The 22500-nt window shown below is 42.4% G+C and overlaps 2 protein-coding genes across 5 annotated transcripts in view; both read left to right on the forward strand.

Moving 5' to 3' along the window:
* LOC135116362 (calcium/calmodulin-dependent protein kinase type 1) overlaps positions 1 to 12606 on the forward strand; it is a 123242-nt gene extending 110636 nt beyond the window's left edge. For 2 of the 4 annotated variants that reach the window (XM_064033740.1, XM_064033739.1), the window contains exons 6-10: positions 14 to 154; positions 657 to 783; positions 1200 to 1287; positions 5442 to 5619; positions 8574 to 8779. In XM_064033740.1, the coding sequence (XP_063889810.1) occupies positions 14 to 154; positions 657 to 783; positions 1200 to 1287; positions 5442 to 5619; positions 8574 to 8638 (599 nt within the window). In that variant the 3' untranslated portion in view covers positions 8639 to 8779. Of the gene's footprint in view, positions 1 to 13; positions 155 to 656; positions 784 to 1199; positions 1288 to 5441; positions 5620 to 8573 lie in introns of all 4 variants that reach the window. The other 2 variants (XM_064033742.1, XM_064033741.1) reach the window with 1 other exon arrangement.
* A 7857-nt stretch (positions 12607 to 20463) lies between these two features.
* Positions 20464 to 22500, forward strand: part of LOC135116363 (neuronal acetylcholine receptor subunit alpha-10-like) — a 132347-nt gene continuing 130310 nt past the window's right edge. The window contains 1 exon segment of the mRNA XM_064033743.1: positions 20464 to 20679. The gene's annotated coding sequence lies outside the window, so the exon portion shown is untranslated.

Here is a 22500-nt window from a genome sequence, read left to right on the forward strand (position 1 = left end):
TTTCTTCCTTCAGCCCCTGAGGTCTTGGCACAGAAGCCCTATGGGAAAGCAGTGGATGTATGGAGCATAGGAGTCATTGCTTACATCCTCCTCTGTGGGTATCCTCCCTTCTACGATGAGAATGATGCCAACCTTTTTGCACAGATTCTCAAAGGTTTGATGTGTCGTTTTGTTCTTTGGAGTTAAGGGTGAACTGACAGTGATAATAATTATAAATAATAGCCATGGTAGTTTGTTTGTTTAGTTGAGTTAAAATGTCTTCATTGTCATGGTAGTAATGACCTCAGGATACTGTTCTGTGTATAGGTAATGTTTTCATTTGTGTCTTATGGTAACTTCATTTCCCTTTATGTTATTGTATCACTTATTTTTTTTCTTTTTTCTTGAGACATGTTCTATGTTAATTTAGGTGTGGGTGTCCTGCTTGTGTGTGTGTGTGTGTGTGTGTGTGTGTGTGTGTGTGTGTGTGTGTGTGTGTGTGTGTGTAAACTTTTTTTCTTTAAGGAAATTATATTTTACATTGTCCTCAATTTTCAGATTTTATGAAACCCGAAAGGACATAACAATATTCAAGTAACAGCCTTCATGGAAGACAATCACATTTGCAGTATTACTCATTATTTTATGAAGTCCTGCCATGTTTGTAACATTTGCAGGTGAGTTTGAGTTTGACTCGCCATACTGGGATGAGATCAGTGATTCAGCCAAAGACTTCATCCGGCAGTTGATGTGTGTTGACGTGGAGAGGCGGTTCACCTGTAAGCAGTCCCTCAACCACCCCTGGTGAGTGTGCCCACTCTTATAGTGGCCTTCATGCAAACAAGTTGCCATCATTATCAATACTCACAGTTTATTCACTCAGGCAGGAAGGTCTTCAGTATACCAAGACAGTGTTTAGTGCAGCAGGGCACAAGTCTAATGAATGGCAGATGGATGGAACAGACTCAGTAATCATGTTAGTGCTAAGTCATTGGGGGCTTTAAAAGAAGATTAGACAAATTTATATATGAGGATGATAAGTGAAAATAGGTAGGTATAATTTATAAAGGGACTGTCATGTGTAGGCCTGATGGCTTCTTGCAGCTTCCCTTATGTCCTTATGTTCAATGTGGAAGGGAAGCTTGAGGGCACATGCCACCGCTCAACCTGCAGTGATAACTGTGACAGAGCCACACTGACCCTCTGCCCCTCTGCCTCAGGATCTCTGGCAATGCTGCCAGTGACAGGAACATCCACAGCTCGGTGTCTGAGCAGCTGAAGAAGAACTTTGCAAAAAGCCGATGGAAGGTAAATATGGGGCGGTGCATGCTTGTTCTTTCTCCTTTTTGACAATTTTTATTCACATTTCACATATTTTGAATTGGATCTCTCAAGGAACTGTACATAGATCCTATTTTCAGCTCTCACAACCTATTGTTTCCTCTCTGGTTCTCTCTGGCTCTCTCCGCCTGACCGGGCCTGTCAGCCGCTGAGGAGCTAAGGCATGGTGCTGCTCCCTTGCCTCACCTCTCACTCCTATAGACAATATCAGTCTTTGCTAGCATTTACAAAAAGGGACGAAATTGCTTCTGAAATGCATATTGGTGCCTTCTATTTGCATTGTGTACTTCATGTAGCTTCAGTTCTCAATTGTTTTCTGTTATTTTGCTTCCTTTCCGGGGACGATCACTCTCGTTCTGAGGTGGACTTGACAGGCCTTTCCCTCTGCATACAGCATATATATACATATATACATGAATATATATATATAAAGACTTTGTATTAATTCACACCAGTTTTCTTACTTTCTTGGTGTTGATCCATTATATTCTTCTCTAAATAAGGTTTGAGGCTGGAGATCAGTAGGCTGCGGGCAAGGTAATGCTGCTGCTTCACAGGGACTGAGGTCCCCTCGCTAAGGTCTTCCCTCTGCTTCAGTTGGCTTGGGTTGTCACCGCCCTCAGCCTTTTGTGTTTTATGGTCAAACTAAGACAGGATAGACTGGTGTGTGTGTGTGTGTGTGTGTGTGTGTGTGTGTGTGTGTGTGTGTGCTGCTGTTTCTTCATCCTCTTCCACTACAGCTGCTATTATTTCTTCTGCCCTCTTTAACTCCTCTGAGTGTGTGTGTGTGTGTGTGTGTGTGTGTGTGTGTGTGTGTGTGTGTGTGAGTTGAGTTGATATTCTCTGACATAATTTTTTTTTTTCCAATTGCATATCACCAGTAAGTAAAGTAATACAAATACAGCCCATGACATATGCTTCAGAAGTCCACTAGAACAGTTCTGAATTGATTTAATAATGTTACCAACTTTAACTACTATTACTACTACTTTTAGGTCTGGGAATAGTTAATTAATTTGCATGCTTTTTTTTTTTCTCAAGATCTCATACTATAACTCTTGCTTGATGCTTATTTAATTCTAGTTAAGGAATTCTAATTCAGGTAGTATTTCTATCTCCTTCACACACTCGTTTAATGGCCAAGCAGGGCAGAGTAAATGTGGGTGTTGGTGTGCTTCTGGTGCCTGTGAGTTGCTGGCCACCTGTGGTGTGCCCCAGAGGAAGCAGAGCCGTGTTGGCACAAAGCCATCTTGCTTGCTTTAGGATAAAGCTTTTATACCAGTGAAGAAATTATATTTGAAAGAAAGATATGTCAACTTTTTGGTAGGATTTTAAAATGTTACATAAAACAAAAAAATTATATGCATTATTACATTCTATAGATGTATTAGTTTCATCTGTTAAGAGACCATTCAGCCATGTGTGGTGGAAGCAATGGGAATGTGTGGAACAGATCAGATCCACACTGGCTGCAGACAAATCTATATGTAAAAAAATATACACAGGAGTGCAGTCATGTTTCCGCCCACCACCTCTGTGACAGATACAGCATTGTGCACAAGGCAACACTTGGCTCACAACACATATCACAGATGCACTCAGGCCATCATTGCTCACACAGCTGGCAGCATAAGCACACCTGCTGTCAGTCTTCAGGTGCCCAGTGGTTTCTGCCACTTAAGCTTGTAAACTTTGGTTCTCATGTCACAACTCTACTTCATTCCATCCTCATGGGATGCTACAAACTTACAGATAAAGAAAATTAGAAAAATACTTGTGACTTGACTCATTTGGAAAAGAAGTCTCTGTGATACAAGTGGCTGAGGCTGTCGGCATCATGTGTTGTGCCATCTTTGACTTGAAAAAGTGACTGGCATCCTCTGTCTTGTGTCATTATCAGGGAGTGGCACCAAGAAAGCATCAACACATGTCTTACTGAAAAGTCTGTTGTTTGCCCTGCCTCCCAGCATTGGAAGTCTCATATGAAATAACTCAATACAGAATCCTGCGGGGAGTCCAACCATTCCTCTTATCCAAGCTGTTGATTCTGTTTGTCATTCATGAGCAGCTGTCCCTCACAGCTCACAAGATGTGACTTCCAATTGAGCATTGTGGTACAGTAGTGCAGGCCTTGTCATGCCTACCTACTTTGTGAGTGGTGTGTAATAGTGCTGTGATTATTCCATTGCCTCAGACAGTCTTGAGGGACTTGCCAGCAACAGTTATCATCTCAAACAGACAATGTACCAAGCCAGGTCAGGTGGAGCAGAACGGTGAAGGAGAGTCAAGGCTTTCACCAGTGGGTTGCCTCTGCTGGGCACTAACCACTGCTGCTGGCTGCCTTGACTGACCATCAGCAACATTTCTTATATGTGTTCATCTAAACAAATACTCTGAAAACTGATATACTCGTAATAAGAGTGAGACTGACAGCAGGTACCTCTTTTGGAATCAGAGAAACATTGTGAGAATATTGACATTGTACCATTGCTTGTTTTGGTTTCTGAGTGTGATGAGAAGTCCACTCTGGAGGGTGGAATCAGGTCAGGCTTGGGCAGTGAGGTGGTGTGAAGACCTTAGTGAGAGTATCAGCATTGCCTGTTGCCTTGCAGTGTATACATAACGTGTTGAGAGTTCTGCTCCTCAGACTTATGCCAGTAGAGTTAGTTGTTTCATCTTCAGAGATGCCATGAATTACTGATTTCTTACTTGCTGAGGCTGAGTGTTGACAGATTAGTCAGTTTTGTTCTTCAGTGTTCTGTGTGGTGGTGTGCAGGACAGTCACTCCTGGGCCTCCTGTACATTGGTGTGGGAGGGAAACCCACTCCTGCACCTGGGAGACTCACACACACATCTGCATTCCTGGTCCCCTGGCTCCCTGGTTCCCTGGCTCCCTGGCTCCCTGACCCCCTGGTTCTTTGTCCCCCTGGGTCCCCATAGCTGTGGTCACAACAGTGTACATATTGTGTTGCCTTCACCACCACCTTTGCTCATTGGTGCCTGCTAGAGGTCACCATGATGTGTTTGTGTGGGAAGGAAATCAGAGGGTTGTCAATCCAGATTTGTTATAATAATGATAGTAGTATTCAAACCATCTTTAATTAGAATGCAGGTGTTTTCCTTCCATTGCCTAACTTAAAGAGGGGAATGTGAGTGGGCAGCTCAGGGTTGCCTGGCTGACCCTGTGTGGAGTGTCAAGTAGTGGTGAGCAGGGAGGCCCAGCACTGTCCTACACACACACCAGCATCATCCTAACAGTATGTCTTTTTCTCCTACTGTGGATGGTGAGGCATGCACACGGCTATGTCTCCTCTGGGAGGAATGAGAAGAAACAAGTTCCCTTCCCCAATCTACTAGTCTTGTATTGCAGGATTTTTTTGGCTTTCTAAACTAACTGAGGCAGATCTGTCCAAACCTTCCAAATCTTCTAGCTAACACTGAGCAACACACTTGTCACAAGGCCAGAGTTGTCACTCAATGTTCCACAAAGATTAATAAACAAACTCATATAGGAAATAAAAAGTAATAGTTTGTCTTATGCTGTGGTTGTTGAATACTGAAGTGTTTTCATAGATACAAGCTGCTTTGAGCACTACAACCTTCTCATTACAAGCACAGCCCGGCTACTCCTGTGTGACACAAGTGAACACCTGCACTGTGTCATGAGGCGGCAGCTCCAGGCCACACTGAGATCAATAATGACTCAATACTAAACTTCAACTTTTGTTTAGAAATAATCTCATTGATACTAACACTTGAGGAGTTGACTTAAATTTGGGAGGCCTTGAAAGTACACATGTGCAGCAGAGACAGTAAATGACACACACACACACACACACACACACACACACACACACACACACACACACACACACACACACACACACACACACACACACACACACACACATCCATACACACACATGTGCACACACACACACACACACACACACACACACACACACACACACACACACACACACACACACAAAAGCAGGGACATGGCAGGGAGCACCACAGGGGAGTGACAGCCCCCTGGCAAAGATCTCTGAGGCTGAGGAAGGTGCAGGCAGGCACCAAGAGGAGAAGAGTGTGACAGGGCTGTACCTTGTCTCTTGCAGCAACTAATGCATGCAATCGTGATGGTTCACAAGATGCAGCGACTGGCCCTCTCCTCCACGAGCATGGAGGTGGACACTCCCCCGGCCTGTCCCCCAATTACGGAGGAGGCAGAGGCTCAGGAGCATGAGGAGGAGGAAGAGGTGGAGAAGGAGAAGGAGAAGGCTGTGGTGCACTCAGGTCAGCCCACCACCACCCACCAGTCACCACCCACGCCATGGCCCACCCTCCACCACTGCCCTCAGTAGCGTCTGCTCAGACTTGCTGCCAATTAAAACAATTCCATTATTTACTGCTAATTGCTTTTTAATCAGTGTTGTAAACTGGTGTTCACATTTGCTGCCTCTAAAGCTTCTTGGGCCAAAGCTCAGCTGTACAGTGCACTGTTTACTTTTCTCCCATAAATTCCAAAAACTATCAACCAAGCTGCTGCACGAACACGATGTGTACAGCAGCCGTGCAGCTTCCCCTGCTCCATGCTGACCATCCCTGCAGCAGCAGCAGCAGCAGCATTACAAGAGCAACATTACATGTAACTTGCTGTTCAAAAGTATCCTTCCTTAAACTCAGAAACAAGCAAAAGTATCCTTCCTTAAATTCAGAAAAAAACACTTCACCCTTTAGTTTCCAACAGTAATCTCTTTAGAAATCTAAGAAGCGTGTCACCTGTGACTCCCCTTGGCCTGGCAGTGCCTCCTGTGCCGGGGACACTGCCAACACCTGTGTCTGGCAGTGGCCACATGCTGCATCGCTGCTTTCCTTCTTATGCCCTCTTGGCTCCCTTATTAGGAGCACCTTCTGTTTGAAGAATTATTGGAAATCAGATTTTCACTGCAGGCTTCCTGGCTTGTGCCTGCACAACAGTGGCTCACTACCTGTAATGACAGTTTTCAGAAAGCCAGGATCACCTTGGCCAGCTCCAGTGTGTGCTTACACCACAGCAGCTTGGCCACCAATGTTCAAGTCATCCATGAAAACAGCATGTGTTGAGCTGTAACTAATCTCAGTGTGATGAATAATTTCCTTAACAGTTGAGATCACACAGCTTACCTGCTTAGTGCTGTGGACATTATCTGGTGATGGCCCATCACAGTGCTGGTCTCTGGCCACCAAGGTTTGCCCTCTCTGCTGAGGTGCCATCAAAACAATCTGCTGATTGTTACAGATTGTTACAGCTTAAGCATCACCAAAATTAATGGAGTAACACTGCTCACTATGTTAAGGCTTCATGATAAAAATTACAGTGTAATCCTGGTCACTCCTTGCACAGCCACACATGCTGCAGAGCAGAGTGTGTGCCAGAGTGTACCTGCTGCTGCTGGCACCACTCGTGCCTTTCAGGTCCAAAAGTTTCTGAGAAAAAGTATGGCTGGATACTGTTTGAACAGACTCCATATATGGTAGTAATGTTGTCTGTAGACTAATCTCACACAAGGACCCAAAGTTTCCATAATCTGATGCCCCTGGAAACTTTGTAGTAAGTTACACTCCCCCAAGTGTTCCCTCAAGCTCCCCGTCCTGGAATGTGACTCAGCGCGCCGAGTCTGGGGTGTGGGTGGGGGCGGCGCCGTGGGGTGGCGGTGCAGTGGCCGGGGCTCTGTGTTAGACTAGGTTGTTGTGCGCCAAACAGTCGCCAGCATCTTGGAGGGAGAGCCGGCTGGGGCCTCTCTGGCTTTACACCAACAAGGGTTTGTTGAAGAGCATGTTTATGTAGCACTGCAGTGCCTGCTAGTTTTGATGTGCAACCTGCAAATAGATATTTAGAATCTATCCATTTGATGATAAGCAAGAGCAAAGTCACATAGAGTAGAGGAACACTGGACTAGGTGTTCATTAAATAGACCTGTTTTGTCTTGCTATTGCCTGCATTACTGTACAGTACAGTAGTGCTCAAGTGTACCACCCATGCAGTGCAGACCATAGATTCTAAGTACTCTAGCCTGGCCCTGACTGTGTGGGCAGCCCTCCTACACTGACTGGGAGGAATGTAGTGGATGTCAGTAGATTGGCAACTCGATGTTCACCACTTCCCCGACTCTTCAGAATGGCCTGGTGTAGAGTGTTCCCCTAGATGTTACGTGTCTCCTGTGAGGAGCCACCCCTGCATATACCAGTGACAGCAGTGTGAGTGGCGCTGCACTCAGGGACCACTCCTCACCTGTGTCAAAGTGGCTCTCAAACCTACCTTAAAAGATAAGAAACAACAGCAGTAGACTGTGGACCATGTGAGGCAGTCGCCCCTCGGTGCAGCGCCACTCCTTCATAATTCTCACTCAGGATCAAAGTGTGCCATTTGAACCCACAGACACACCACAGCTCAGGCCAGGAAAAAAACACCTCCGATATTTTCTAGAAAACAATGACATAAGCAGTAATTTTTAATGAGTATCCCTGATGACTCACACTATACATGGAGTAGGTGTAGCCAGACACAAGCCATCACCTGTAGCCTGCCAGTAGTGTGGAGGTAATTCAGTACTGGAGCACACTCATTACACTCAGTTCACCCCAAGTGGTTTGGGAAGAAGACTCCAAGATGACCCTGCCCACCCTAGAGTCCATAGACCTTTGGATGACAGCAACATGACTAGTATTTGCTCACCAGGAGCCTAGCCATAGTGTAGCAGCAACACTGAGTAGTTGTGAGCGTCTGAGGCAACACTGCTGACACACAGACATGCAACACTGAATGTGGTGTCTGTGTGCTAAGGAAGTGGCTTGCAGTAACTAGTATATATATTTCATAGGATTGTCTCATTTCAAGTGCCATAATGAGATTTTATCAATATATATATATATATATATATATATATATATATATATATATATATATATATATATATATATATATATATATATATATATATATATATATATATATATATATATATATATATATATATATATAATTAGTGCAAATTATACTGCTCTGAATTTTAAATCTTGCTGTTTTCTGTTTTCTAACTTGGTCACTGTAGAGGGATTATTTCCATGAAAAGGTCAGATTTGCTTTCCAGAAAACATGTTCTTTCAATTATCATGTAAACTTTGGTTCATTTTCTCTCAGCCTTCACTGCCAGCCTAGGTGTGCTGTCCTGCCGTGCACCACACACTCAAAACATGTTCCCTTGCAGCAAGCCTACCACGCCACGGCCGTGATCCGCCAAATGAGGCTGTTGGCGCTCAGCACTCAGCGTGAAAAGAAGGAGACGACGAATTCCAGTGACACCAATGCCAACAGTACTACCACCACCACCTCCTCCACCGCCACCACCATCAAAACCTCTACCAACACCACCTCCTCAGCCACCACCACCACCTCCACCACCACCACCACCAGCGCCCCAAGAGAAAATGCCCACTAGTTCCCCACGGCTTGCTGCTGCTGCTGCTACATCATGTTGTGTTTACTTCACCACCATTGTGATGTCATCAGGTTGCCTTCAGTGGTTGTTTACATTCTCAGGACAGACGTAAGCGGCGGCGGTGGCGGCGGCAGCGGAGTCCACGGCCTGGGTTGTGGCCGGCTGGCACGGGGTTCAGACTCATCAGTTATGAGGAATTCCTTTGGTTGTGTAAGCTGAGTGCCAAGCCCTGAGTGTAGCAGTAGCAGTTTGTCCTGTGACAATGTCAACACAATGCTGAGCGGCGACCGCCTGCCAGTTTGTCTCCAGCAACTCCTCGTCCCCTGGCAGTGACTGGCTCAACCCATGGCCCAGCGGCCTCTTCACTCTGTCTTATTGTGACTCATTCTAAAAGCTAATAGTTATTTTTGTATCATATTTACAGGTATTTTTCACTTTGCAGTGGGTAGTGTCCCCATTTTTAAAGCAAGCGTTGCCACACTGTGTGGCAACGCTCTTAGAAACACTTCAAGTTTTGTGCCGCAAGCAGCAGCCGCGCTGCCCCCGCCGCTGCTGCCACCGGTGAGCGGTGGAGGTGCTGCTGCAACTGTCTGTTTGAATAAGTTAGCTGATGCAAGCACTTGTGGCTGCAGCACTCACTCCCTCCTCCCTCCTCCCTCCCTCGCAGCGAGACAGACCCCAGCTGTTGGTGGATGCACTACCTAGCTCAGTCCAGTGTTCAGCTTGTCATCCTCATCCTCTGCCAGTTTGTGAGGCAAAGGTGGAAGCTTCTTGTTCGTATTTGCAGTTCACTCGTTGGACTTGAAGGCTGACTTAATGACGCATTAATATCTCCTTGTTTGGAGGTTTTGTATATGCTGGGACAGGGAATAAGTATCCTGTTGTTATTTTAGCTTAGCCAATGATTTTTCCTTCATACACAGTGTTTGAAGTTTATGGTGTTGGAAAATCACTTCTGTCCAACTAAGGACCTGTTGTCTTTCATGCCACACATGATATTTTGACATGTAAAGAAGAATGGGAACCATGTGAACTATTAGACAGTATACATATACATATATAAATATAAATATATATATTTAGCATAAATATTTATTCCCGTGGGCACTGAAGCTCTCTGTTAATCAAATTTTGTACTTGTGCAATTGCCTCTTAACACGAGACACAAAGGAAGGCCTGGCAGGAAGCTCGTGTGGCACTCTGGGCGACGTGTGATTCTGATCTACGCAAAGTTTGTAAATTTCTAAGTGCAATTTTTGAGCAGTAACAGTAATCCTTTATTTATTTACCCTCTCTTCTCTTGGAGAAGTTATATTCTTGGTGTTCTGTAGTAAATCCACCTTGGCCCCGAGAACTTGCTGCCAGCCGGAGGAAGGAAGTGGTGTGTGGGTGCTGGCAGCATCGCTGGCTGTGGCAGAGGTGTGGCAGGGCAGCAGGTGGCCCGGCAGCGGGGGCTCGGTGCCAAGGCAATGCTGATGCACACGTCAGTAGCACAAACTGTCTGGGCTGCCCAGCTCAAGTGGCTCCCTGGCGCTGCTCGGCGCGGAGGGTGACGGTCGCTCACTTGCTTCTCAAACTGTGAAGAAATGCAACTTCATTTTCATGGAATACCATTTGATGTAAATCTTCTTAATTGTACATATTTTTGATAGTTATGTGATTCAAATTTTTTATGTACTTGTGAAAAAAAACAACCCATGATCGATTGTGACCTTTTCCTGACTTGAGCTTTTCGTAAACACTGAATGTAGACGCCACCAAATGAATGTGTACTCCTATTTTTCAAATTTTATCCATATTAGCAATCTTTATAGATGGTAGTCAAGGCAAGTTAGTAGCATGTAGGATTTTTCAAATATTGCATCAGTAGATAGTATGCAAATCCTTTCAATGACTTAATATAATCTCATTGCATGATGCCATCAGAGAAGAGAATGTTATTGGTGGCATTACTCTGAGCCGGCCCGGCCCTCTGCACTGTGCTGAGGCTTGGCACCAGCAAGGGCATGGCGGAGCATGGCGGTGCCTCCTGGAGCCAGCATGAGTAGTAGGGCTTGTCTGACCTCCCCTCACACTGAGAGGAGCGAGGTGCCATGTGGCCTAATGATATCCTTCCATTAATGCACATAATATACCTATACTGTCTTTGCACCTCATGGTGTGTGCGTGTGTGTGAGAGAGAGAGAGAGAGAGAGAGAGAGAGAGAGAGAGAGAGAGAGAGAGAGAGAGAGAGAGAGAGAGGGTGGTGTAAGAGTGAGTGCATGACTATTGCTTGCCTCCCTTGGGTTCCACTAGAGGACAACAGTAGCTGCAAGAGGACGGCCTTGGCCACACTCAATGTACTGGGAATGGAGCTGCAAGGCTGCCCTGTGTTAAGAGGCGTTTTTAATTTGTTGCAGATAAATGAGGTTTAGGATTAAAGTGAATAAAAATAAATAAAATTATGGGTAAGTGATAGATATTAACACTTTTCTGTCCACTGCCTGGCATGTCCTGTAGCAATTCAGGTCAGCATGCTGGTCAGGTGAAACACGATAACGTAGTCTGGGTGAGAGAAATTTTTCCATTGATTAATATCAAGTACCATGAAAAGATGGATATGAAGGATCCACTAATCACATGAAGTCCCAGCAGTGGTCAGCAGGATCCCAGTGGAGGGTTCCCCACCACTGTGTCAGAGACTTGAGGACAAGACGACCCTTAGAGTGATGCGCCGCACAGCATGTGACATTGCTGCCCATTCAAAGTTTACAAAAACCTGCTTGTAGCTCTAGCTCTCTCTGCCTTCTCAGATGCCTGGCTCTGTCCCCTTGTGGCTGAGTAATACAGAATCCAACACCTTCACTTAGGTATGCATTAATGCCTTAATTGACATTTTGTGCTGTTGTTTTCCCCTCCCCCTCCGGAGGCTGCGCACGGTCCCCCCTCACCACGACAGACTCAGTACCACACACCCCCCACCAGGGTGCTGTGCTGGGGCCTGTCAGCATGTTGGCATGCTCCACTCTTGCCACAACCTCTTATGTCAATTGTATGCAACACGGATACTTCACCACAAGTACTGAATCCTGACTCATGGGAATTTCCCACATCATTCATTGGATAGGAAAGTAAATTGTATTGGATTTTTTTTTTTTTTTTTTTTTTTTTTTTTTTTTTTTTTTTGTTCCACCGTGAAGCATGAGCCACGCTGATCTTAAAGAGTCTTGAGTTCCTCCCTCTCACTCTTGTCCCACCTTTGTTTCTCTGTGCTCAAATCTCGCAGTTCCCGCTCTACACTCTGTACACTTCAAGACTTTAGTGGATTTAGGAATACAACAGTGGTTTTGTTACTCACTGATACTGTTCCATCATTACTGTGTGCATTACTTTGGTGTGTGTGTTCCTTTTCAGACAAATCCGTATAGGGAGTCACTAGTACTACTACTTTATCAATCATTTCAGTCTGGAAATATGGGGTATGAATTTTCTAGATTGTAAAGGGTATATATATATATATATATATATATATATATATATATATATATATATATATATATATATATATATGATAATATTACTAAATAATTATATTGTTTTAGAATAGTTGGAACTGTTAAATCCTAAAGGAAGGTTTTGAAGTGTAAAAGACTGTTTTTCTCATTGGAACTTTTTATAAGGAGGACATGGCAGTGTGGCGTCAGTGCGGCGCTGCTCCCATCCAGCACACACACACTAGCGCCTCTTGTCTCTACTACCCATATTTTACAAGCTTCTACCAATTTGGCTGTTTCATTATAAAAAATAATAAAACAAGAATGACCACAGTGTTTGATTCAAGACTTCAGTTCTGCAGTGCAATGTTCACACAGGAAGGAGAAGAAATGGTTCACTGGGGTGTTGCAGGGATGGCTTGACTACGAGATACAGTAATATAGGAACTCTGTTTGTGCTGGAGTGTTTGTCTGAAGACTGACTAAAGCAGAGTATGTTCACAGAGGGCATAGAGGAAATGGTTCACTGAGGTGTTACAGGGATGGTTTCACAGTGACATGCAATAAAATGGGAACTATTATTTGTGTTGGAGTGTTTTGCTGAGGACTGGTGTAAGTTGTGGCTCTTACACACCTGCAGTACTGAGATGAACTGTCTCAGAGAGAAGTTCCAACACTTTACTCAATATCACCAACTCTGAGTGACAGTTTTGCTGCCTGAGGACACAGTCACTGGGTGGTGTACTCCCTTACTGATTGGCTAAAGTTTGCTGCCTTGTTTGCTGTGCTTCTAGCTTTGTATTTATTCTTTTTAATATAAGAGGCACTGTGACCTAGGGCAATAAAGAGTTATGAAAAAAAATAAAAGGTTCAGTGAAGGTACCAGCTCCTGTAGAATGTAGTCAAAAAAAGGGTCATCTTAGATTTTTCTTGAAACCTCTTGTGAAATTACTTTATTATGCAGACACTAATAATGTGTTACTGTTTAAAAATGTGTGGCAGACTTTGTATTCCTGCCAAGATATTTCATGATGTATCTTTTATAACTAAATGAAGGTTTTGATGAGAACACAAAGTCAGTTTCCCACATGCTTCAAAAATCTGTGTTTGTCTACCAGTGAGTGGGAGCATCTTCCAGTAACAGAATTATGTCATCTAAAAATTACTCTCCTTGAGTCTTTGATCCTGTTTCCTTTGATAACTTGGTAGAGACATTTGTTCCTATACAGATGAACAAAAATAACCATTGAGATGTTGCACGTCAGTAGTCAATTTACAACCAAAAGGCTGGGACACACTAGGTTTGCCTCCATTCCTGCTGTGGCCTGTGTTTGTCTGGCAGTGCAGGTAAGTATAAGATGTGTACTTGTGTCAAGGACCTGTGGAAGGTCAACAGTCTTACTTCACAAATATGATACAATAAAAATGTTGTTTCCAATTAGAATTGAACAAACCAGGTCCCAGTGAGGTGTATGCAGCTGGAGTACCAATTTATTGAAGTTGCTGTTGTTTAAATGTTCCTTGTCACATGATGTCTGATTTGTATGACTTGTATGAGTGCCATCTTTCTATGCCAAGTCTTCACTGTAATGGCCATCACTAGACAAAAACCCCTTGCCATCTAAAAATGTTCTTGTTACCATTTTTTTTTTTTTTATGTAGGAAGGACACTGGCCAAGGGCAACAAAAATCTAATAAAAAAAAATGCCCACTGAAATGCCAGTCCCATAAAAGGGTCAAAGCAGTGGTCAAAAATTGATGAATAAGTGTCTTGAAACCTCCCTCTTGAAGGAATTCAAGTCATAGGAAGGTGGAAATACAGAAGCAGGCAGGGAGTTCCAGAGTTTACCAGAGAAAGGGATGAATGATTGAGAATACTGGTTAACTCTTGCGTTAGAGAGGTGGACAGAATAGGGGTGAGAGAAAGAAGAAAGTCTTGTGCGGCGAGGCCGCGGAAGGAGGGGAGGCATGCAGTTAGCAAGATCAGAAGAGCAATTAGCATGAAAATAGCGGTAGAAGACAGCTAGATATGCAACATTGCGGCGGTGAGAGAGAGGCTGAAGACAGTCAGTTAGAGGAGAGGAGTTGATGAGACGAAAAGCTTTTGATTCCACCCCGTCTAGAAGAGCAGTATGAGTGGAACCCCCCAGACATGTGAAGTATACTCCATACATGGACGGATAAGGCCCTTGTACAGAGTTAGCAGCTGAGGGGGTGAGAAAAACTGGCGGAGATGTCTCAGAACACCTAACTTCATAGAAGCTGTTTTAGCTAGAGATGAGATGTGAAGTTTCCAGTTCAGATTATAAGTAAAGAACAGACCGAGGATGTTCAGTGTAGAAGAGGGGGACAGTTAAGTGTCATTGAAGAAGAGGGGATAGTTGTCTGGAAGGTTGTGTCGAGTTGATAGATGCAGGAATTGAGTTTTTGAGGCATTGAACAATACCAAGTTTGCTCTGCCTCAATCAGAAATTTTAGAAAGATCATAAGTCAAGTGTTCTGTGGCTTCCCTGCGTGATATGTTTACCTCCTGAAGGGTTGGACGTCTATGAAAAGACGTGGAAAAGTGCAGGGTGGTATCATCAGCGTAGGAGTGGATAGGACAAGAAGTTTGGTTTAGAAGATCATTAATGGATAATAAGAAGAGAGTGGGTGACAGGACAAAACCCTGAAGAACACCACTGTTAATAGATTTAGGAGAAGAACAGTGACCGTCTACCACAGCAGCAATAGAATGGTCATCAAGGAAACTTGAGATGAAGTTACAGAGAGAAGGATAGAAACCGTAGAAGGGTAGTTTGGAAATCAAAACTTTGTGCCAGACTCTATCAAAAGCTTTTGATATGTCCAAGGTAGCAGCAAAAGTTTCACCAAAATCTCTAAAAGAGGATGACCAAGACTCAGTAAGGAAAGCCAGAAGATCACCAGTAGAGCGGCCTTGACGGAACCCAGATAGAAGGTTGTGAAGTGATAGATGTTTAAGAACCTTCCTGTTGAGGATAGATTCAAAAACTTTAGATAGGCAGGAAATTAAAGCAATAGGATGGTAATTTGAGGGATTAGAACGGTCACCCTTTTTAGGAACAGGTTGAATGTAGGCAAACTTCCAGCAAGAAGGAAAGGTAGCTGAAAGAGAGCTGAAAGAGTTTGACTAGGCAAGGTGCAAGCACTGAGGCACAGTTTCGGAGAACAATAGGAGGGACCCCATCAGGTCCATAAGCCTTCTGAGGGTTTAGGCCAGCGAGGGCATGGAAAACATCATTGCGAAGAATTTTAATGAAGTAGTCAGAGGGTGGAGGAGAGGGAGGAACAAGCCCAGAATCGTCCAAGGTAGAGTTTTTAGCAAAGGTTTGAGCGAAGAGTTCAGCTTTAGAAATAGATGTGATAGCAGTGGTGCCATCTGGTTGAAATAGAGGAGGGAAAGAAGAAGAAGCAAAGTTATTGGAGATATTTTTGGCTAGATGCCAGAAATCACGAGGGGAGTTAGATCTTGAAAGGTTTTGACATTTTCTGTTAATGAAGGAGTTTTTGGCTAGTTGGAGAACAGACTTGGGATGGTTCTGGGCAGAAATATAAAGTGCATGAGATTCTGGTGATGGAAGGCTTAAGTACCTTTTGTGGGCCACCTCTCTATCATGTATGGCACGAGAACAAGCTGTGTTAAACCAAGGTTTAGAAGGTTTAGGACGAGAAAGAGAGTGAGGAATGTACGCCTCCATGCCAGACACTATCACCTCTGTTATGCGCTCAGCACACAAAGACGGGTCTCTGACACGGAAGCAGTAGTCATTCCAAGGAAAATCAGCAAAATACCTCCTCAGGTCCCCCCAACTAGCAGAGGCAAAACGCCAGAGGCACCTTCGCTTAGGGGGATCCTGAGGAGGGATTGGAGCGATAGGACAAGATATAGATATGAGATTGTGATCGGAGGAGCCCAACAGAGAAGAAAGGGTGACAGCATAAGCAGAAGGATTAGAGGTCAGGAAAAGGTCAAGAATGTTGGGCGTATCTCCAAGACGGTCAGGAATACGAGTAGGGTGTTGCACCAATTGCTCTAGGTCATGGAGGATAGCAAAGTTGCAGGCTAGTTCACCAGGATGGTCAGTGAAGGGAGAGGAAAGCCAAAGCTGGTGGTGAACATTGAAGTCTCCAAGAATGGAGATCTCTGCAAAAGGGAAGAGGGTCAGAATGTGCTCCACTTTGGAAGTTAAGTAGTCAAAGAATTTCTTATAATCAGAGGAGTTAGGTGAGAGGTATACAGCACAGATAAATTTAGTATGAGAGTGACTCTGTAGTCGTAGCCAGATGGTGGAAAACTCGGAAGATTCAAGAGCGTGGGCACGAGAGCAGGTTAAGTCATTGCGCACATAAACGCAGCATCCAGCTTTGGATCGAAAATGAGGATAGAGAAAGTAGGAGGGAACAGAAAAGGGGCTACTGTCAGTTGCCTCAGACACCTGAGTTTCAGTGAGGAAAAGAAGATGACGTTTAGAAGAGGAGAGGTGGTGTTCTACAGATTGAAAATTAGATCTTAGACCGCGAATGTTGCAGAAGTTAATGAAGAAAAAGTTGAGGGGGGTGTTAAGACACTTAGGGTCGTCGACAGAAAGGCAGTCCGACCTGGGGACATTTATGGTCCCTTCCCCAGATGGGGACTCCGAGGCTGGTGTAGGAGTCGCCATGATGATTTTAAAATTTTTGAGTGAAGGGTGTGTGTGTTATTAGGTGCTTGTAGTTTTGTGTGGAGGAAGAGAGTTGTCTTTAGAGGGCAGGCTGTGACTGCCCCCTTGAGACACAAAGGGAAACGTTCAGTGAAGTCACAGCTGGGTTTAATGATAAGTTCACAGCACCCCTTGAACAGTGCTTTAGACCTCACTGGGAGTAATTATCGTTTCGGCAGGTGTCTACTGCCTCCTCCTATGAATAGAGCAGGTCCCAGTCTGGCAAAGCAGCAGGAACACCAAATACATGAAGCTGCTCTTGCTTAGATGCTGTGTCTCTTGATGAATTACTTGTTTGCTGGAGTGACCAATGATTTGCATGACCTCCCAAGGCACAAGCACCTCTATCCCTTGATTTCTTATTTACTTTTATTTTTATTTATTTTTTGTTCCACTCCACACCTAAACATAGTGCTGGAGAGAGAGAGAGAGAGAGAGAGAGAGAGAGAGAGAGAGAGAGAGAGAGAGAGAGAGAGAGAGAGAGAGAGAACATGGGGCATAAGGGTTGGGGGGAGCAAGAGGCAGCTGGAAGTGACCGCGTGCAGTGCAATGCAGTGAAGTCAAGCCACATCAGTGTGTCAGGTCAGTAATAATCAGACATAGTCATGAAAACAACAATCTTAGGTCCAACAACAACAACAACAAAAACAATCACTGGTTTCGCTGTTGCTGGAAGCGGTCAAGTGACAAATGACAAGCATGATCATGTATGTCAGAGGGGGGAATATTCATGTACCCTACCACGAATAAGTAAAAATAAATGATGGAATCGCTTATTTTTTTATGATGAGTCCGTGTCATGTACAACTGAAAACAAAATAATAATAATGATAATAATAATAATAATAATAATAATAATAATAATAATAATAATAATAATAATAAAATAATAATGATAATAATAATAATAACCTGCCTGAGTGATGGAAAAGCAAAACTATATATATATATATATATATATATATATATATATATATATATATATATATATATATATATATATATATATATATATATATATATATATATATATATATATATATATATATATATATATATATATATATATATATATATATATATATATATATATTTTTTTTTTTTTACCTTTTCTATGGTGTCAAAATATTTGAGCAGTTTTTTTTAAGGATATTTTATAGCAACTTAGAGTTTTCCTAATAGTACAATAACGAGACTTACACATCATAGAGCACACTGTATAGTACTGTGTTCTTGCCATGAATGAAAAACATGTTTAGAATGAGCTGAAGAAAGAACCCGTGACATCAAGTGTCCTGAATCTGTCTGAGATTAGTGCATTCAAATCCTAGCCTGCTCAATTTGTAGTTTTAAGTTTGATTTTTTTAAATTTTTATTTGAGCTATACGACCCTGTTTTTGTTACTTTTACCTTTCATTTTAACATTACTAGTATTTTCATGCAATTTTATATTTCGGAGCCGTATGGCCCGCCACACAGAACACACACACATACACACACACACACACACACAAAAAAAAAAAAAAAAAAAAAAAAAAAAAAAAAAAAAAAATATATATATATATATATATATATATATATATATATATATATATATATATATATATATATATATATATATATATATATATATATATATATATATATATATATATATATATATATATAATAAATAAGTGTCGGAGGTGAACAATAAGATAGGCAACTCCTGCAGAGCGAGCGCTTCGGCGGACTGGGAACAGATACAAGAAACACAAGTAACAAGCAGTAAATAAGTAGAATGATCCATGTTTCTGGGCGAGACTACAGTCAACACACCTACCACGGGACCTCAGTCTTTCCTCAGCTTTGCCGTCACCAGCCATCAGCACCCAACACCCAACTTGCCGCCACACGCAGCTGTTGCTTCCCTCACCACACGTAATCACACACGGAATAAGTGGAGGTAGTGGGTGTAGATTGTCTCCTCTTTGTTTTAAAAGCACTTTGCTGTTATTTGTCTTCTCCTTTTTTTTTTTTTTTTTTTTTTTTATGTAGGAGGGGCACTGGTAAAAAGGCAACAAAATTAGAAAGAAAAAAGAAAGGCCTACTGAACTGTCGGTCCTCAAACAAAAAAAAAAAAAAAAAAAACATGATAAAGAATTGGAGGAAAAGCATCTTGAAACCTTTTTTTCTTAAGTCTCGTCCTTTCTGTCGTACTCTTCCTTGTCAACCAAACATTTATTCACTAGTTCTGTCTCTTCAGTATCGGTGTTATAGTAATAATAGGAAATATAATTATGAGGTCGCATTATTGATTGTTTCAACGTCTCATCTTGACTACTTCTGACAGGCGTTAATGGAAGTCATTAGTGTTTTTAAGGGTATTTTTTTTTTTCATATTTCGGAGCACTCATAAGTTCTCGTGGAAGTTATTGGGGTTTTCAAGGATCTTTTCATGATTTCAGTGATGAACAACAACTCTTCCTCTTTCCTAACCTGCTGTAGTGGAAGTCATTGGGGGAGGGGTTTAAAGAGACGTCCATGATTTCAGTAATGGTTGTACAAAAGCTGCGCTCCCAACAGGCGCTAGTGGTAGTCATTGGTGCTTTCAAGGACAGTTTCACGATTTCAGTGATGGATGAACAAGGATTTTGCGTCCATAACAGGCGCTAGTGGAAGTCACTGGGGCTTTCAAGGGTATCTTCATGACTTCAGTGAAGTGATGGTCGAACAATGATTCTGTACTCATAACAGGCGCTAATGGGAGATTATTGGAGTTTTCAAGAGTGTTTAGATTTCAGTGAGGGATGCTGCGTTCATAACCTTGGAAGTCATTGGGTTTTCAAGGGTGTTTCCACGATTTTAGTGACAGTTGAAGAAGGATTCTGTATCCAAAACAAGCTCCAGTGTAAACAACTAGAGTTTTAAAAGATGCTGAAAATCGCCAATGAGTGCCTGGCTTCTGCTCTTCATCAAGGGGAAAAGTATGTGACGTTTCTTTTCCTTTCCTTGCGGCGCCAAGACTCCCTTTGTTAATATTGATGCAATTCCTAGCACACTCGGACTGTTTGTTGTGATGTAATGTTTAGTACCGTAGACTGCATGGCGGGAGGGCAATGATTGATGGCCACGCTGGTGTTAGCGCCCCGTGTCATCACTCTCCCCGTCATCGCCGCTGCCCCGCCACTGCGTCACGCGCCACCATTGCTATTTGTGCCTTATTTATATTCATCAGCACATTTCCATATTCACAAACAAAATTTCACAGCACATTCTATCAATATTCATGTCCGTTTATTGCTAAAATCTGCCTTTAATGCTGATGTGATGAGGGAAAAAATAAAGGTTTCTCTCTTTCTCTCTCTCTCTCTCTCTCTCTCTCTCTCTCTCTCTCTCTCTCTCTCTCTCTCTCTCTCTCTCTTTCTCTCTAGGTATGTCTCGTCCAGAATGAAAAACAGAAAAATCGTTGGGAATTTATCAATGTGACGTCTGGCAGCAGCAGCAGTAGCAGCAGCAGCAGCAGGGAGGCTGAGCAAGGCAAGCAATCAGTGTGGTTCCGACCACGGCAGAGGGTAGAGGGTGTGTTAGCTGCTCTTCATTGCTGGTTAACTTCTACCCGGCATCCTCGCATCCAGTACAGTTAATGGACGGAATCTTATGAGAGGGATTATCAGTTCAGTGGTGTTGGTGAAGGACAATGTGAGATGGAGTAGTATTGTTATCATTAGTGAATAATACAACGAGACAATTGCTTATTAAGTTGTTAAGTTGTCGAGCGTGATTTAAACCCAAGATTGTGCATCATGGGAGGAAATAGGGAAGTGTGGAAAGAAAGGAGAGGAGAAGGAAACAGTGTTTACTGATAAACGAGCAAGTAAGAGAGAGAGGGAGAGAGTGAGACAGAAAAAAGTTGTTTTGACACGAAAACGAACCAATGAGATAAATGAAAGGAAAATCGCAAGAAAACATGATGTAAATGAAATAAGTAAAGGAAATTTTCAGCTGATAATATTGCAATACAACATTTTACTGCAGAACTTTAGTATGTTGAAAGAAAAAGGTAAAGAACAACACAAGGTTTACTCTTATTATTGGTTTGAAGCTTCGAATAATAGGGGTCGAAGCAGATTGTGTGTGTGTGTGTGTGTGTGTGTGTGTGTGTGTGTGTGCCATTCTATTCAGTTGTTTATCTTTTCCTTTCCTTGTCTATGAAAGTAGATAGATAGATAGGTGGATAAAGATAGATAAAGCCAGATAGGTAGAAAGATATATAATAAATGATTAAATAGATCGAGAGACATAGACAAGGAGACAGACAGATAGATAGATAGCTTGATATGATAACGCAGATAGGAAGGCATATAGACCATTACTCACACACACACACACACACACCAATACATATAGACATACAGAGAGAGAGAGAGAGAGAGAGAGAGAGAGAGAGAGAGAGAGATTAAGTAGTAACGTAAATATTAAGCAAGTGTTGTATTCTTGAATTATTTCATTTTTCATTTTTTTTCATATTACCTACTTAATTCTACACTTTTTTTTACAGTCACTTAACACAAGCACTTATTATTTTTTTCATCGTCGTCACTTTTTTTGCACTTATGATTGCTTTTTTTTTTTTTTATAGCATCATTAAGTAATCTACACATTTTTCTACCATTAAGTTATTACACACTGGATCACCTTTTTTTTTTTTCCTTCTCATTAAATAATTATTCTTTTTACTTGAATTCTTTTCCTTCATTAAGAGGTTATACACATTTAATTTTCGTTTAACACTGATTCACTATTTTCTTTTACTCTTCTTCTTTTCCTTTGTTAAGTGGTTATACATCCTTACCTTTTTTGCTCCCATCGTTAGGTCATTACACACCTCATTTCTTCCCTTCATTAAAGCATTACACACTGCACTGGTTGCCTTTTCCCTTCGTCAAGTCGTTATACATACTATATTACATCTTTTCCTTCATTAAATTCTTGTGCACCACGTTATTTGTCATTAAGTTAGTTTGCAGTTAATTTCTCACAAGTACGATTTTTGACTTCATCTTAGCGTTTTCTCTTTTTTTTTTTTCTTTTATCTCTTCCTTTCTTTTTCTTTTCTTTTTTTCTTTCTTTGTTTCTTTCTTTCTCTTCATCCTACAATCAGTGTGTGTGTGTATGTGTGTGTGTGTGTGTGTGATATTTATTTATCTATCACTCTATCAGTCTATCTGCCTACCTATCTGTATCTGTCTATGTACTTATCTATCTATCTATCTATCTATCTATTTATTCGTGCTCATCCTAAGTTCACCTGAGTGTTTACCTTAAGATTGTTACCTGGTCTTCCTATCAATTAATTCACCTGCCTGATTTAGCGAGGTTGGAGGCAGTTCCTGTGTCGGTCTTGCCTTGTAGTGATGCAGGGCTGTAGTGAACTGTGGTGATGGAATGGCAAAGTGAAGACAGTGGATCGTATTCTGAAACACTTCTGCCCGCACCATGATTATAAAGTCTACTCGAAGT

This window comes from Scylla paramamosain, chromosome 31 (genome assembly GCF_035594125.1).
Source record: "Scylla paramamosain isolate STU-SP2022 chromosome 31, ASM3559412v1, whole genome shotgun sequence".
NCBI lineage: Eukaryota > Metazoa > Arthropoda > Malacostraca > Decapoda > Portunidae > Scylla > Scylla paramamosain.